At 45.1% G+C, this 18915-nt stretch overlaps 1 protein-coding gene across 1 annotated transcript in view; it reads right to left on the reverse strand.

Annotated features, from left to right (window-relative positions):
* The window catches only part of LOC144487108 (mediator of RNA polymerase II transcription subunit 12-like protein), a 596823-nt gene that overhangs the window by 564557 nt on the left and 13351 nt on the right, over positions 1-18915 (reverse strand). The window contains 1 exon segment of the mRNA XM_078205170.1: positions 6856-6960. Coding sequence (XP_078061296.1) covers positions 6856-6960 — 105 coding nt within the window.

Consider the following 18915-nt stretch of genomic DNA (forward strand, 5'->3'; position numbering starts at 1 on the left):
AAGGAGAGAAAAGAGCTGACGTTTCGAGTCCAGATGACCCTTTGTCAAAGCTGCTCCGGTGCACCGAGGGAGAATTTAGCACGGCCAATACACCTAAACGGCACGTCTTTCGGACTGTGGGAGCACCCGGAGGAATCCCACGCAGACACGGGGGAAAAGCGTGCAGACTCCACACAAACAGTGACCCAAGTCGGGAATCGAACTCGGGTCCCTGGCGCTGTGAGGCAGCAGTGCGAACCACTGTGCCACCGTGCCGCTCCTCCCCTCCCCCAGAAATGGATGGTACGGCAACAGGAACGTGATGGGGAGTGGAACTAATTGGACAGCTCGTTGAAAGGGCCGGCACGGGCACGATGGGCGAAATGATCTCATTCTGTGCTGTCTAAGTCCATGGCCGGAAATTTGCAGACCCCCGCCAACGAGGCAGTCAAACAAAGAACAAAGAACAATACAGCACAGGAACAGGCCCTTCGGCCCTCCAAGCCTGCGCCGCTCATGTGCCCATTTCAATAAAAAGGCCAAATCTAACTCTGACTATCTTGGAGTCGCAGACAACAAACCTCAAGCTCAACAAGTTGTGAAACAACTTTATTTGAAATGACTGTATCCTGCCTTGTTCGTACAGTTGGAAGTTAGGAATTCCACATTAACGCAGTTCCTGCAGATATTGAAGCACTGAGAATTAGATTGCGACAGTAAAAGATATATAATAACTTTTGGGGGGAGGAAAAAGTGGAATGCAAAGATGGTGAGATTGCTGAAAATCAACGCATGACTAGAAACAACAAAAAATGGTGAGCGGCATGGTGACACAGTGGTCAGCACTGCTGCCTCACAGCGCCAAGGACCCAGGTTCAATTCCGGCCCCGTGTCTGCATGGGTTTCCTCCGGGTGCTCCGGTTTCCTCCCACAGTCCAAAGATGTGTGGGTTAGGTTGATTGGCCATGCTAAAATGATCCTGGTGTCAAGGGTTAGCCGGGTAAATATGTGGGGTTACGGGAATAGGGTCTGGGTGGGATTGTGATCGGTGCAGACTCAATGGGCCAAATGGCCTCCTTCTTCACTGTAGGGATTCTATGAAATACTGCAAGCACTCAGCAGATCAGTCAACTTTGTGGGGAGAACGGACAAGCTAATCATTAAGTCCATGTAGACAACAGCAGCTGCACTGCCCTCATCTACCTTCTTGGTTACCCCTTCAAAAAACTCAATCAAATTTGTGAGACATCATTTTCCAGTAAACACAATGCAAATTAAGAGAGTTTAAGGGTTTTGGATTACAGCAATCAAGAAAAGTGCACCAGCATAGAAGCATCAGCATGTACGAGAGAAAGCCGTTGCAACCAAGAGCAAAAACAGAAAAGGAATTGAATGCCCTTCATGACAGGAGGAGGAAAACTAAATAGAGTCATAGAGGTTTACAGCATGGAAACAGGCCCTTCGGCCCAACTTGTCCATGCCGCCCTTATTTTTTAAACCCCTAAACTAATCCCAATTGCCCACATTTGGCCCATGTCCCTCTATACACATCATACCCATGTAACTATCTAAATGCTTTTTAAAAGATAAAATTGTACCCGCCTTTACTACTACCTCTGGCAGCTTGTTCCAGACACTCACTGCTCTGTGTGTGAAATAATTGCCCTTCTGGACACTTTTATATCTCTCCCCTCTCACCTTAAACCTATACCCTCTCGTTTTAGACTCTCCTGCCTTTGGGAAAAGATATTGACTATCTAGCTGATCTGTGCCCCTCATTATTTTATAGACCTCTATAAGGTCACCCCTCAGCCTCCTACGCTCCAGAGAAAAAAGGTCCCAGTCTATTCAGCCTCTCCTTATAACTCAATCCATCAAGTCCCGGTAGCATCCTAGTAAATCTTTTCTGCACTCTTTCTAGTTTAATAATATCCTTTCTATAATAGGGTGACCAGAATTGCACACAGTATTCCAAGTGTGGCCTTACCAATGTCTTGTACAATTTCAACAAGACATCCCAACTCCTGTATTCAATGTTCTGACCGATGAAACCAAGCATGCCGAATGCCTTCTTCACCACTCTGTCCACCTGTGACTTCACTTTCAAGGAGCTATGAACATGTACCCCGAGATCTCTTTGTTCTGTAACTCTCCCCAATGCCCTACCATTAACTGAGTAAGTCCTGCCCTGGTTCAGTCTACCAAAATGCATCACCTCGCATTTGTTTAAATTAAACTCCATCTGCCATTTGTCAGCCCACTGGCCAAATTGAACAAGATCCCGTTGCAATTGGAGATAACCTTCCTCACTGTCCACTATGCCACCAATCTTAGTGTCATTTGCAAACTTACTAACCATGCCCCCTATATTCTCATCCAAGTCATTAATATAAATGACAAACAACAGTGGGACCAGCACTGATCCGAGGCACACTGCTGGTCACAGGCCTCCAGTTTGAAAAACAACTCTCTACAACCACCCTCTGGCTTCTGTCAAGAAATCAATTTTGTATCCATTTAGATACTCACCCTGGATCCCGTAAGATTTACCTTTATGCAACAACCTACCATGTGGTACCTTGTCAAACGCTTTGCTAAAGTCCATGTAGACAACATCAACTGCACTGCCCTCATCTACCTTCTTGGTTACCCCTTCAAAAAACTCAATCAAATTTGTGAGACATGATTTTCCACTCACAAAGCCATGCTGACTGTCCCTAATCAGTCCTTGCATCTCTAAATGCCTGTAGATCCTGTCTCTCAAAATACCTTCCAACAATTTACCCACCACAGATGTGAGGCTCACTGGCCTGTAGTTCCCAGGTTTTTCCCTGCAGCCCTTTTTAAACAAAGGCACAACATTTGCCACTCTCCAATCTTCAGACACCTCACCCGCGACTATCGATGATTCAAATATCTCAGCTAGGAGACCCGCAATTTCCTCTCTAGCCTCCCACAATGTCCTGGGATATACCTCATCAGGTCCCGCAGATTTATCTACCTCGATGCGCTTTAAGACTTCCAGCACCTCCTTCTCTGTAATATGTATGCTCCTCAAGACATCAATGTTTATTATCCCAAGTTCCCCAACATCCATGCTTTTCTCAACAGTAAATACTGATGAGAAGTATTCATTTAGGATCTCACCCATCTCTTGTGGATCCGCACATAGATTATCTTGTTGATCCGTAAGATGCCCTACTCTCTCCCTTGTTACTCTTTTGCCCTTTATGTATTTGTAAAAGCTCTTTGGATTCTCCTTGGCCTTATCTGCCAAAACAATTTTGTGTCCCCTTTTTGTCCTCCTGATTTCTCTCTTAACTCTACTCCTACACCCCCTATATTCTTCAAGAGATTCACTTGATCCCAGCTGCCTATACAGGTCATGTGCCTCTTTCTTCTTCTTGTCCAGGGCCTCAATATCCCAAGTCATCCAGGGTTCCCGACTTCTGCCAGCTTTGCCCTTCACTCTAAGAGGAATGTGTTTACCCTGAACGCTGGTTAACACACTTTTGAAAGCCTCCCACTTACCAGACGTCCCTTTTCCTTCCCACAGACTCCCCCAATTAACTTTTGAAAGTTCCTGCCTGATACCATCAAAATTGGCCTTGCCCCAATTTAGAATACTAACTTTTGGGACAGACCTACCATTCTCCATAGCTATCTTAAAACTTATAGAATGATGGTCACTGGTCCCAAAGTGATACCTCACTAACACTTCTGTCACCTGCCCTTCCTTATTTCCCAGGAGGAGGTCAAGTTTTGCCCCCTCTCTAGTCGAAATGTCAGCTTTCCATGAAAATTCATGGTTAGAAAAGTTAGCTGTGGCCAACTTCCCCTCAGCACAAGCGTCATGTGAAATTATTCCGAAACTAAAAGAATAATGGCTTTTCAGTGCATTTGCCAAATCTCCACAAACCAAATAATACCCAGGAAGGTCATGCAGCCTTATAGGGAGGTGGTGACATGGTGCTAATGTCACTAATAATCCAGAGGCCTAGATTAATGCTTTGGGGACACAGATTCGAATCCTACCATGGCAGCTGGTGGCATTTAAGTTCAATAGTCAATAAATGTGAAATTGTAAGCTATTCTTAAAAATATTAGCCATGAAAATATCACTGACCATCACAAACGTGATCTGGTTCACCACCATCCTTCAGTTAAAAGTTATAAAGTTTATTAGTCATAAGTAGGCTTACATTAACACTGCAATGAAGTTACTGTGAAAATCCCCTAGTCGCCACACTCCGAAACCTGTTCGGGTACACTGAGGGAGAATTTAGCATGGGCAATGCACCTAATCAGCACGTCTTTGGACTGGAGGAAACCAGAGCACCCGGAGGAAACCCACGCAGACATGGGGAGAATGTGCAAACTCCACACAGACAGTGACTCAAGCCAGGAATCGAACCCAGGTCCCTGGCACTGTGAGGCAGCAGTGCTAACTAGTGTGCCACCGTACCACCTTAGAGTAAAATATCTGTCATCTTTACCTGATTGGGCCTACATGTGACTCCAGATCCACGACAATAATGAGGCTAACTGCCCTCTGAAAATGGCTTACCTAGCCACTCAGCTCAAGGGCAATTAAATATAGGTAGCAAATGCTGGCCTTGCCAGCGACCCTCACATGCCGTGAAATAATTTTGTTAAAGAGCCAACCTTAGCTCAGGATACATAGAGTTCCCCTCAACACAACTACCAGCATTTTTGAAAAGGACTCAAGGTTTTTTGGTACCTCCACTCCCAGGATCACGCGGAATAGTTTATGCAGTTGTGAAACAAGGGGCTTTAATTTTCTAACAGCTCACTTGTGTTCGAGTGCAGATACAAAGGAGCTGATATTCTGCAACCCAAAGGCAAGAATTTTCCGAATGCATCGTCCACCAGGGTAAAGCTGTCCTTCAAAACTTCAGGCTGTACCACAGATGCTCAAGTACATTTATGATGTGTTTTCCTGGAAAAAGGACCTTGATATCCAGAAAAAGTTAATACATTTTTATTATAAAATACGACGAATGCTAATCCGTAACTGGATGAGCATAGACTGTTGGAATTCGCCATCAGATCCCGAGCTGGATGGGAGTAAGCCAGTTAAGAACCGACATAGTGCTACATGTGGCACTAACCTTAATATCTCTCTCTATGGATATGAAACAGGTAACAAAAAAGATAAAGTCGCCATAGTCCCAGATGACCAGAGACTGGTAGTGATTTAACCTGAGGATCACCACAACTCAGGCAAGGGGCAAGGTTGAGAAAACGGGGCCTTCATGAATAACCTCAGCCGGTTCAGGAATTGAACCCACGCTGTTGGCATCTCTCCGCATCACAAACAAGTCAACTGAGCTAACCAGGTACGAAACAAACTCTTAGCAAATGAGAAGGCAGCCCAAGTGGACAGATTTCACCACTTCATCTCATCAAAATCTTTACAAGGACCATGAAAAAGAACATTCAGTATATTAATGGCACAATGGTTCGCACTGTTGCCTCACAGCACCATGGACCTGGGATCGATTCCTAGCTTGGGTGCCTGTCTGTGCAGAGTCTGCACGTTCTGCCCGTGTCTGCGTGGGTTTCCTCCCACAGTCCGAAAGACGTGCTGGGTTAGGTGCATTGGCCGTGCTAAATTCTCCCTCAATGTACCCGAACAGACGCCGAAGTGTGGCGACTCGGGGATTTTCACAGTAAATTCATTGCACTGTTAATGTAAGCCTACTTGTGACAAAAATAAGCTTTAAACTTAAACTAAACTAGCACTTTTCTAACAACTTTACAGCAGGCTAAAACACTGGTGATGAGAATATACCAATCACGCCCAAGTACAAATGTCGAACGCTGCTTTGAAGAACCTAGCCAGTTAAAGGTATCCCAGTAGATTGAGAAAAGCTTGAATCAAGAAGTGGTGCAGGGTTTCAAAGAGTAAGCCAAGAGGGAGAAAAAGCTGTTGAGTTCAGACAAAGAAGCAACAAATAATGAAACTCAGTGGCTACGGTACAGCAACCAGCCTTTATTGTTTCAGCATAAAAGTTTTAAATTTTAATTCCATCCCTCTCACCCAACCAGCAAATGCGTACTAACATCCAACAGTGACTTGAGACCAAAGCATTTTTTTTAGCTTCTTTAATTATTCTCTCATGTTTCTTTGGTGTGTACAGTGTTTAAGACATACATTATTCATAAGAAAATTCACCCAAGGCAGCAACAACCCATTAAGTGCCTTTGACATAGCGTTCTGCACATTTATATCTTTAATACTGCCTCCGAACAGGTTGTTAGCCAGCTAGTAAAGCACAACGACCAAACACGGGCTTAAAGGCTCCCCTTAATGCCCCTGCAGGTTTATTCAGTTAGTACACATCTCATGCCAAGGTTCCCTCCGTAATAAAATAAAACTTCTTTCTGACTGGATGCCCATTGGATAGCCAAAATAAAATTTGTCCCCAGTTAAAAAGGCAAAAAGCGCTATATCTTGCCGGCCGTTCGCGCCACGCTCCCGCTGCAGCGAGGTCGGAGAATTTGGCGTCCAGCCAAATCTCCGTTCACTGCAGCGGGATGGGAAAATCCCACCGGCATGAACGGTCGTAACATTCCGGCCACAGGGTTGAACATTATGGGCGAGATTTTCCGGCCGCACTCGCCCCAAGACCGGAAAATCCTGCCCGAGGTCAACGGACCTCTACATGGTCCGTGTCCCGCCCGCTACAATTCCCTTGGCGGGTGGGATGGAAAGGTTCTGCCCTATGAATGTGAGAAATAAAACACTAAGGAAGAAAACATCCACTTAGACCATGAAGCCCAATCTTTCCGACCACCGTATAGGTTTCCCAGCTGTCAAATCAATTTATCTTGACGAGAAAAATCCCTTACCTTAGCGGGATTGATAACAATGTTCCTTGCGGAGCCATGTTCATCTCCAGAGAAAGCAGGTTGATTATTAAAACCCTGCTTCACATTCACCGCAGTCAACTCATCCTGTAACACAAGAGAGAATGGATCAGTTCAACCAACTTGAGTTTGGCACAGCGATAATTACACAAAGGAGCCTTTCCATCTTTAGCCTGGCCAAGGCACACCTGACTAAAAACACCGTGGTAACTTTTACGCATAAACAAATCTATTTCTTTAGCAGTGGCCGACAGTCCAAGTGGCACAGAATGCAAATTTTTAGTGGCTCTCAGGGGGGGAAAAAAGCATCCGAATTACTCAATTTCTGCTTGATTGGAACCCTTCTCTTTTGTTCACTCATTATACAGTCAGATTTCATAGAATGATAGAATCCCAAACGGCAGGAGGCGGCCATTGGGCCCATCGAGTCTGCACCAGCAACAATCCCCACCCTATCCCTGGAACCCCACGTACTTGCCCTGCGAACCCCCTTGACACCAAGGGACAATTTAGCATGGCATATGCTTTGTCCGTATAGCGCGCAAGAAACAATACTTTTCATTGTAAACCAATACATGTGACAATAATAAATCAAATCAAACCAAACTTGCGGCTATCCTGTGTGAAACAATGATATATAAATGCTCATCTTCCTGATCTCTTTTCTTTTATTTGATGCAGGTTCTGTCCGAGAACATTGCAAAGTTTTCTACAGTTAGTGAATCACGGCGGCTGTCTCGTGGGCAGATGTGGTAAATAATATACACACAGCAAGGTCAACAAACAACAATGAGGTGATTAACCAGTTAATCTACCTTGGTGGCACTTATGAAAGGAAAGAAGGTGGAACAGGACATTGGAACTTTTCTGTTCTTCCTCAAAGTACCTTGGAAGCTCTCAGGTTGCATTTATTTATAACATATCGTTATCTCAGGCCATCCTATATGAGCCACTTTCTGAAGTGTAGTCTGTAATTATAAAACGCCTCTACTTTCTCAGAAGACTAAGGAGGTTTGGCATGAACGCTACAACTTTCACCAACTTTTACAGATGCACCATAGAAAGCATTCTATCTGTTGTATCACAGCTTGGTATGGCTCCTGCTCTGTTCTGAAACATAGATGGGTAGATGGAGTTCAGTTGTGGGTGGTACGGTAGCACAGTGGTTAGCACTGCTGCCTCATAGCGCCAGGGACCCGGGTTCAATTTCGGCCTCGGGTCACTGTCTGTGTGGAGCTTGCACGTTCTCCCCGTGTCTGCGTGGGTTTCCTCCGGGTGCTCCGGTTTCTTCCCACAATCTAAAGATGTGCAGGTTAGGTGGATTGACCATGCTAAATTTCTCCTTAGTGTAAGTAGGACCAGCAGGGTAAATACATGGGGTTACAGGGATAGGGCCTGGGTAGGATTGTTGTCAGTGCAGACTCGATGGGCCGAATCCATTGTATCCATTGACTCTGTCTCACACTTCCTACTGCCTCAGAAAAGCAGTCAGCATAATCAAGGACCCCACGACCCAGACATACTCTCTTCCACCTTCTTCCGTCAGGGAATAGATACAAAAGTCTACGGTCACATTCCAACCGACTCAAGCACGGCTTCTTCCCTGCTGCCATCAGACTTTTGAATGGACCTACCTCGCCCTAAGTTGATCTTTCTTTACACCCTAGCTATGACTGTAACACTACATTCTGCACTCTCTTGTTTCCTTCTCTATGAACAATATGTTTTGTCTGTATAGCGCGCAAGAAACAATACTTTTCACTGTATGTTCATACATGTGACAATAATAAATCAAATCAAATCAAGTTTTCATCCTTTCTAGAAACACAATCTTTCTTTTCTCACACATTATAAACATTGGCGGTGTTAACACAAAGGGTTTCATTCGAGTTTTTTAAATTCTTTGGCTAGCATTTGTTACCCATCCCTAATTGCCCTCGAGGGTGTAGCTAAGAGTCAACCACAATACTGTGTGTCTGGAATAACGTGTACCTGGACTGACCTAAGAACTAGGAGCAGGAGTAGGCCATCTGGCCCCTCCAGCCTGCTCCGCCATTCAATAAGATCATGCTTGATCTTTTCGTGGACTTAGTTCCACTTACCCGCCCGCTCACCATAGCTCTTAATTCCTTTACAGTTCAAAAATCTATCTATCTCTGCCTTAAAAACATTCAATGAGGTAGCCTCAACGGCTTCACTGGGCAGGGAATTCCACAGATTCACAACCCTTTGCGTGAAGAAGTTCCTCCTCAACTCAGTCCTAAATCTGCTCCCCCTTACTTTGAGGCTATGCCCCCTAGTTCTAGTTTAACCCGCCAGTGGAAAAAACCTCCCTGCTTTGACCTTATCTATCCCCTTCATAATTTTTTATGTTTCTATAAGATCCCTCCTCATTCTTCTAAAATCCAATGAGTATAGTCCCAGTCTACTTAGTCTTTCCTCATAAGCCAACCCTCTCAACTCTGGAATCAACCTACTGAATCTCCTCTGCACCCCTCCAGTGCCAGAATATCCTTTTTCAAGTAAGGAGACCAAAACTGTACACAGTAACTCCAGGCATGGCGTCACCAGCACCTTATACAGCTGCAACATAACCTCACTGTTTTTAAACTCCATCCCTCAGGCAATGAAAGAGATAATTCCATTTATCTTCTTAATTAACTGCTGCACCTGCAAACCAACTTTTTGCGACACAAGGACACCCAGGTCCCTCTGCACAGTAGCATGCTGCAATTTTTTACTCTCTAAATAATAGCCCATTTTGCTGTTATTCCTACCAAAATGGATGACCTCACCTTATGTTTTTCTGGAGGCCAGATCAGATAAGGACAGCAGATTTCCTTCCCTAAAGGACATTAGTGAACCAGATGGGTTTTTGACAACTATTTCATGGTCTTCACTAGACTTTTAATTTTAGAATGTTATCAAATTCAAATGTCCCCATCTGCTGTGGTGGGATTCGAATCCGGGTATGCAAAGCCTCTGGATTATTAGTCCAGTGACAATGCCACTCGGCCACCGCCTCCCCTAGTGGAATATTTCTACTGACAGGAGGGTTGGTAACAAGAGGACACAGATTTAAGGTAATTGCCAAAATAAGGAAGATAATTACACAGAGGGTATTTGATATTCTCTGCCCGGAAAAGAATAGGGGAAGCAGATTCAATACCAACTTCAAAAGACAACTGGATTCACACCTATAAAGAGGATTTTGATTTGCTTTATTATTGTCACATGTATTAGTATACAGTGAAAAGCATTGTTTCTTGCGCGCTATACAGACAAAGCATACCGTTCATAGAGAAGGAAAGGAGAGAGTGCAGAATGTAGTGTTACAGTCATAGCTAGGGTGTAGAGAAAGATCAACTTAATGTGAGGCAGGTCCATTCAAAAGTTTGATGGCAGCAGGGAAGAAGCTGTTCTTGAGTCGGTTGGTATGTGACCTCAGACCTTTGTATATTTTTCCCGATGGAAAAAGGTGGAAGAGAGAATGTCCAGGGTGAGTGGGGTCCTGAATTATGCTAGCTGTTTTTCCGAGGCAGCGGGAAGTGTAGACAGAAGTGGAACCATCAGAGCTCTTTGATGTGATTAGTTTTATAAAAACCTGATAAATTAATCTATAAAGTATATTAATTTCCAGCCCAGGTGACGCAGCTGGACATTAGCCCAAATATGTGCGGTTAGGTTGATTGGCCATACTAAATTGCCTCAGTGTCAGGGGGCCTGTGTGTGGTTATGGGGATAGGGCCTGGATGGGATTGTAGTCGCTGCAGACTCGATGGACCGAATGGCCTCCTTCTGCACTGTAGGGATTCTGTGATTGAGAGATTCTGCGGCACTGCTCCAAGATCTTCAACCATCTCCCAGACAATGTTTCTCCATCAATCAAGAACATCAAAGCTGTTCGTCTCACTGTTGTTTGTAGGATTTTTACGTTATCCAACCAGTTAGCTGCCTGTTTAGAATATAGAACATAGAACAGTACAGCACAGAACAGGCCCTTCAGCCCACGATGTTGTGCCGAGCTTTATCTGAAACCAAGATCAAGCTATCCCACTCCCTATCATCCTGGTGTGCTCCATGTGCCTATCCAATAACCGCTTAAATGTTCCTAAAGTGTCTGACTCCACTATCACTGCAGGCAGTCCATTCCACACCCCAACCACTCTCTGCGTAAAGAACCTACCTCTGATATCCTTCCTATATCTCTCACCACGAACCCTATAGTTATGCCCCCTTGTAATAGCTCCATCCACCCGAGGAAATAGTCTTTGAACGTTCACTCTATCTATCCCCTTCATCATTTTATAAACCTCTATTAAGTCTCCCCTCAGCCTCCTCCGCTCCAGAGAGAACAGCCCTAGCTCCCTCAACCTTTCCTCATAAGACCTACCCTCCAAACCAGGCAGCTGCCTGTTTGCGAATAAAACAAATTACACTCCACTTCAAAAAGTAATTCACACAAACAAAACACTTCGGAACTTAACAAACTGAAAGGTTCTTTTTTTGAAGCAAAGATTTAGTGGACTCGAGTTATGTCATTTTCAACTCAGTCTTTCTCACAAGAGCATTAAGAGCCGCCGATCATCTCACCTCTTTGTTCAATGGCCTGTATCAGTTCCAGGTCTATGGGCACCTTCAGTTAAAACTCCTCACCCTCCTGCATGGTCTTGCCCCTCCTTCCCATCCCTGTAATTCCACAATTCTCCCAAACTCTGGCCTGGTGCTTCCCCCACTCCCTTCACTGCACCGCCAGCAACTGACTGCCGTCCGGGCCCCACACTCTAGAATTCCCTTCCTGAACATCGCCGGCTTTCTCTCCCCCTCTCCATCACAGCGCCCGTTTAAAAATCTACCTCTTCGACCCAGCTTTTGGTCACCCCTCCCGAAATTTCCTTCACGCAGTTCCGGTGCAACTCTCCGTCTCCTGTGAAGCGCCTCCAGACTTTTCCCGTGTTTAAGGTGCTATATAAATGCAAGTCGTGGTAGTGACAGTAAAAGTGGCAGCAACCATTTGCAAAGGGATTCGGTGTTTGACATATCTACATTGTATCCCAGCAGCCGCATGGGGACAAATAACACAAGGCAGCTCAATGCCCAAGTACTGGAAGATAAAGAAAAGCTCACCAATCAGGATGAGTAATGAAATTATTCTCCCAGACTGGTTTGGCTCACATCAATAATGATTACTATTAATACATACTGTTGTGAATATATACTGTTGTGGCAAACTGGCCTCAGATCATTTCATTGCTGCAGCTCTGCATTAACATAACCTCTGAAGTCAAATATTTGTGACTTAAGTTTTTATATCTATTTTGGGAAAAAAAAATAGATTTCTAGACTGCAAACAAGGGAGTGAAATGGTGAGAATTAAATGCTAAAAATAAATGACTGCCTACTGGTTTGTAAACCACTCAAAACACAACAAGTACACAAGCCTTCCCTTCCCTTCCAAAATGGATTCAATGTACTGTGCACCAACCAGGCGGTCTTAAATAACTCGATGGAGCAAGATGGAGGCTGCGTGCTATTTCTGTGGATGGGTGCGTGCAGGTGCATTGTTTTATTCTAATTTGTGGGTGGCACAGTGGTTAGCACTGCTGCCTCACAGCTCCAGGGTCCCGGGTTCGATTCCAGCCTCGGGTGACTGTCTGTGTGAAGTTTGCACATTCTCCCCGTGTCTGCGCGGGTTTCCTCCGGGTGCTCCGGTTTCCTCCCACAGTCCAAAGATGCGTGGGTTATGTTGATCGGCCATGCTAAATTGCCCCTTAGTGTCAGGGGGACTAGCAGGGGAAATACGTGGGGTTATGGGATAGGGCCTGGATGTGATTGCTGTCGGTGCAGGCTAGATGGGCCGAATGGCCTCCTTCTGCACTGTAGGGATTCTATGATTGAACTCAACAAGGCCCATGAGGTTGGCTTCTTGAAGTATGAGCTCCCTGATTGAGGTAATCATTGCCCGCCCAGAGAGTCTCACCTGTGTAGATAATGAGGAGTGTCAGGTCTACTGTAGCTCCAGATTCTGACTTTGTACCTGAAACACTCTTAGGAGTGGAGATAAGTTTGTAAATAAAGGGAATCTGGTGAAGGAACGCTGGCCTCTGAGGAGTTATTTCAGTTATCTGCCACCAAAAAAGCCAGGAAGCTCCTCTGCTTTTCCTTAAATAGTGGGCGGAATCTTTTAGAGAGAGGGAAGAGAGGGTCAAAGAAAATTATTACATCACAGGAACAGGCCCTTCGGCCCTCCAAGCCTGCAGCGACCATGCTGCCCATTTAAATTATAACCCCCCTACCCTTCCGGGGACCATATCCCTCTATTCCCATCCCATTCATGTATTTGTCAAGACATCCCTTAAAAGTCACGACTGTATCTGCCTCCACGACCTCCCTCAGCAACGTATTCCAGGCACCCACCACCCTGTGTGTAAATAAACATGCCTCGTACATCTCCTATAAACCTTCCCCCTAGTAATTGCCTCAAATTGAGTGGGCCACAGATCCTTACAACACAGAAAGTGTCTATTCAGTCTATCATGTCAGCACCAGCCATCATGCACCCATCAATTCTAATCCCATTTTCCAGCACTTAGTCCATAGAGAGTGGCCCACAGAAAGAGGGAGAGAGAGAGAGAGAGACGCACAGAGGGAGAGAGAGATGCAGAGAGAGAGAGAGAGACGCACAGAGGGAGAGAGAGATGCAGAGGGAGGGAGAGAAAGACAGAGAGACGCACAGAGAGAGGGAGAGAAAGAGAGAGAGAGAGAGAGGTGCAGAGAGAGGCACACAGAGAGAGAGAGAGAGAGAGAGAAAGAGGTGTAGAGTGAGAGAGAGGGAGAGAGAGAGAGAGTGAGAGAGACGCAGAGAGGGAGAGACGGGCAGTGCATAAACCCATAACCTTTTGACTCAGAAGTGAGAGTGCCAACCACTGAGCTATGGCTGACACCAATAATCCTGCAATGACCCCAAAATCAGAGCAGCTGCCACAATGCTGGCTTAACATTCAGCATAGCTCACAGATAAAGCTTCACACTTCACACAAGAGCCAACCCATTCACCTCCTTCAGCCAGATGTATTTTGTGGCTTTTCAAACGGGACAACTGGCTGACGACGCAGATGTAATCTTAAATCACTGACGCCTTTTAACCCAGGCAAACAAGTAGCACAAATAGCACAGACCATGAAGAGAAATAATCTCCAGAACATCCGTGTTCATAAATTCATAAGTTCATAAGATATAGGAGCAGAATTAGGCCATTCGGCCCAATCGAGCAACTCCGCCATTCGATCATGGCCTCTATACTCAATCCCCATTTTCCTGCCTTCTCCCCATAACCCTTCAACCCATTACCAATTAAAAATCTGCCTAACTCCTCCTTAAATTTACTCACTGTCCCAGAGGGAGGGAGAGAGAGAGAGAGAGAGAGAGAGAGAGAGAAATGGGAGAGAGTGCTGTCGGCATCGCTCTGCATCACGAACCAGCCGTCCAGCCAACTGAGCTAACCAACCCCCATGTTGTATCGCATGATTCTTTACAGACAACAGGTGTATTGATTCATGTGGCTCAGTGGGGATAGCTCTCTCACCTCAAAGTCAAAAGGTTGTGGCTTTAAGTCCCACTGAGAATAAGCCAGGCTGACACTCCAGTGCAGCATTGAGGGAGTGCTGCAGTTTTGGAGGTGCTGTCTTATCAGATGAAACATTAACGCTGGCAATCAGCCATGATCTAATAAATAGTGGAGCAGCCTCGAAGGGCTGAATGGCCTACGCCTCCCACTATGTTCCTATTTATTACATGGACAGCTCAAATGGCAAACCTACAACTGATTTACGTTGTTAGCCAAGCAACCTTCTGACATTACTGCCTTATAATTGCTCCCAAGCATCCATCCTTTTCTGTAGAAGTTTGGATATTTTTACTGTGATTAATTGCTGGTCAGTGAAATTTCAGGGCAAGGACTATAAAAGAAGGAAGAAGATGGTCCAGCATTGAAATTTACCCTAATGCGTGTAGTGCAAGTGAGATGTTCATGTCACCCAGAGACATATGACTTTGTTCATACCCAAAATTGCTCCAAAACCCATGTCTGTACAAGCGTGTAAACATGACATGCAAGCATGCACACACGGGCACTCTGCTTCAGAGGAAAGGAATAGCTGTCAGGCTTATACCAATAAGAGGTGGAGCACGGTCACACTGTATCAGTACCGTGATTTCACAGCCTCTCCTGGTTTGAGGCATTACCACACACAGACTGAAGTTATTTACAACCAGCACAATGATAATCTGCCACTGCGGCAGTGCTGGCTTGCACCTCACTGGGACGTCCACACTGCTCCGACTGGGGTAACCTCAGCACAAAAACCCTCAACTGGAACAAGTGAGCTGTGTAAACACCGGTCGAATGCGACTCTTTAGTGGATATTTGGTAGGGAGGGGAAAAGGAGAAAAGAACGGGTTTAGCCTGTCAAAGTTGCAAGGTCGAGGCGCAACAGAGTGAGTGATAATCAGACAGATTTTCTGGGAATACAATAAAACTTCCAGCATCTTCTATCAAGTGAAATAAAACTAATACATTGCGGAATAATCTGGCATCACATCATCTAAACTCAGCACATTGATTTGATTTATCATTGTCACATGTATTGGGATACAGTGAAAAGGATTGTTTCTTGCGCACTATACAGACCATTCATAGAGGAGAGGGTGCAGAATATAGTGTTGTTATAGTCATAGTTAGGGTGTGGAGAAAGATCAGCTGAATATAACACCAGGTTAAAGTCCAACAGGTTTATTTGGAATCACGAGCTTTCGGAGCGCTGCTCTTTCATCAGGTGTTGAAGGAGCAGCGCTCCGAAAGCTCGTGGTTCCAAATAAACCTGTTGGACTTTGACCTGGTGCTGTGAGACTTCTTACTGTGCCTATCCCAGTCCAACGCTGGCATCTCCACATCATTGCTTAATACAAGGTGTGGAATTCCTGTCAAAGCTCAGCTCCATGCCCACCTGATCAGCCCCATGTTTATCATTAATCCTCAGGAGAAACATCCGATAAAGAAATCTAAACACCTCCATTACGCAAGGCAATCAATTCAGAAAGATTTATTTCCAAAACCAGAGTTCAAGACCGGCAGAGGGGTTTGCATCTCCCCACTCCACCTCAGTCCTACCCACTGACCCCCAAAGAAAAGTGCGTCTTCTCGGTCGTTCCTTTTCACACTGCTCTCCATAAATACATTGAAGTGTTTTGTGAATGGCAGCCTTAAGAAATAGGAACAGGCGTAGGCCATTCAGCCCTTCGAGCCTGTTCCGCGATTTAATCAGATCATGGCTGATCTAGCACTCACTAAGTCCACTTTCCCGCCTGATCTCCGTAAACCTCAATTCCCCGACTGAATAAAACCTATCGATCTCAGCTTTGAAAATGTTCAAGGTCTCGGCCTCCACAGCTTCCTGGGGTAAAGATTTCCAAAGATTCACCACTCTTTGAGAGAAGAAATTCTTCCTCAAATGATCCACATGCTTTCTTTACACGACGACCTTGTACTTCTGCAATATTAGGAGTCCGGTCCCGTTCTTTTACACAATTTTGCCAGCTACCCGTGTCAGTCCTGCTGCAGAGCTCCTGGCCAAAACAAAATCATCAACTTGGAAAACTCTGTCCCTTTTACCTCAAGTCACAGTTTTCTTGATTTTATCTAACCTCCACTCACCCTGCCAAATCCAGGAATACCAAATCCAAACGGGTCAGTAAGTGGCGTCCCATGAGTAATTCAGCCGGCGTTAACCCCTATGGTCGCATTTGGCACGGTGCTGCATGGCAACAAGAAACTTGCCAAACATAAAGGCAAATGCCTATGAACTTGCGTTTCCCGTGATGATTTGAATGTTTGTACAGCTCGTTCTGCTAACCCATTGGAAGACGAGTGGCAAGGGGATGAACCAACATGGTGAATACCGTTTGACTTAACAAATTTCCAAATCTCCTCCACTGTAAATGCTGCACCATTCTCTGACACTAAGACCGCTGGGATTCCATTGATGGAAACAATCTGCCTCAACTTGTCAATGGCGGCTGTGGCAGCTGTAGACTTCGTCAATCGGACATCCAACCATTTAGAATGTGCATCCAACAGGATGAGGAACATATGCCCCACGAATGGTCCTGCAAAGTTTATGTGTAGTCTTGACCATGGCCTACCCAGCCAATCCCATTGACGCATATTCAACAGTGGCAGCAATGACTGCTGGGCTTCACAACCCGGGCACTGGTTGACCATTCTTTCGATTTCTTTATCGATGCCTAGCCACAAAACGTAACTTCAGGCCAGTGCTTTCATCCTACTTTGTCCTGGGTGTGCGTCATGCAATTCTTGTAATAAAAGCCGTCACTCCTGGGATGGAACTGTAACATGAGCCCCCCCCACAATAACATGCTGCCCTCACGTTATCTCCACCCGTGCTGCTGGAAAGGTGCAAGCTACTCGGGCTTATCGCCATCCTTGCATCACCATCCTCTTAACTTTTGACAGCATCGGGTCCCTTTGGGTCCAAGTTCTTATATGAATAGCTGAGACTGGCAAAGGATCAGGTGCAGCGCCAACACTATTTCTTGTGGTACCGGTGGTGAAGGCACTGTCTGCGGCAGAGGTAAGCTGCTGAGTGCATTCACATTCGATATTCGCATTTCTGGCCTATGCTGGAAAGAGTAGCTAAATGCAGCTCGCAACAAAGTCCATCTCTGCACCTTCACAAAGGTATTTGGTGGCACTGGTTTATCCTCTTTGAATAAACCCAACAAAGGATGAGATCTGATACTATGGTTAAAATGTCTACCTTATATATATTAATGAAACATTTTCACTGCATAAATCACTGCCAGACTTTCTTTGTTTATCTGAGAAACCTTTTCGCAGCATCTGATAAAAGTTCTGGACACAAACGGAATTGACATTTTGTGGGAAAATCTGCTCCCATATAGTGATGCATCACAGGTAACTATCAATGATTTGGTTGGATCTAAGTACACAAACAGTGCCGACGACTGTGAGGCTGGTTTTACTTTTGCAAATTCCTCCTTTTTGTGCTTCCCCCTATTTCTTTTACAGATGCACCATTCTTTCTGGTTTGGTATCACAGCTTGGTATGTTTCCTGCTCTGCCCAAGACTGCAAGAAACTACAAAAGGTCGTGAATGTAGCCCAATCCATCATGCAAACCAGCCTCCCATCCATTGACTCTGTCTACACTTCCCGCTGCCTTGGAAAAGCAGCCAGCATAATCAAGAACCCCACGCACCCTGGACATTCTCTCTTCTACCCTCTTCCCACGGGAAAAAGATACAAAAGTCTGAGGTCACATACCAACCGACTCAAGTACAGCTTCTTCCCTGCTACTAACCGACTCAAGTACAGCTTCTTCCCTGCTGCCGTCAGACTTTTGAATGGACCTACCTTGCATTAAGTTGATCTTTCTCTACACCCTAGCTATGACTGTAACACTACATTTCACTGTATGCTAATACATGTGACAATGATAAATCAAATCAAATTCCATCACTGATGTTTCTTCAAAAGCTGGTGGTGGGGCTAAAATTGTAGACACATTTTGTAAGAATCTGCTGTAATAATTCACCATTCGTAGGAACGATTTTAACTCCAATACATTTTTAGGTTGTGGTACTTGCTTAATGGCTTTAACTTTATCCTCCAAAGGATGTCGGCCTTTAGCATCGACCCTGAAACCCAGGTATGTAACTTCATTCACCTGGAAAGTGCATCTCTCTCAGTTCAAACAGACGCACCCTTAAGTCTTCGTATAACTTCCTCTTAAGCTTGCCTTGTGCTACTCAGCTGATGCTCCTGTAATTAGGACATCGTCCAGATACACCACTCTGTAAGGAATTCCCTGGAATCAACTTTCCATCATATGCTGGAAAATGGCACAGGCCAATGAGACTCCAAAAGGTTAAACGTGTGTACTGGGATAACCCTTTTTGGGTGTTGATGGTAACTAACCTCTGGGAATCTTCATCCAACTCCAGC

Source organism: Mustelus asterias, chromosome 3, assembly GCF_964213995.1.
Source record: "Mustelus asterias chromosome 3, sMusAst1.hap1.1, whole genome shotgun sequence".
Taxonomy (NCBI): Eukaryota; Metazoa; Chordata; class Chondrichthyes; order Carcharhiniformes; family Triakidae; genus Mustelus; species Mustelus asterias.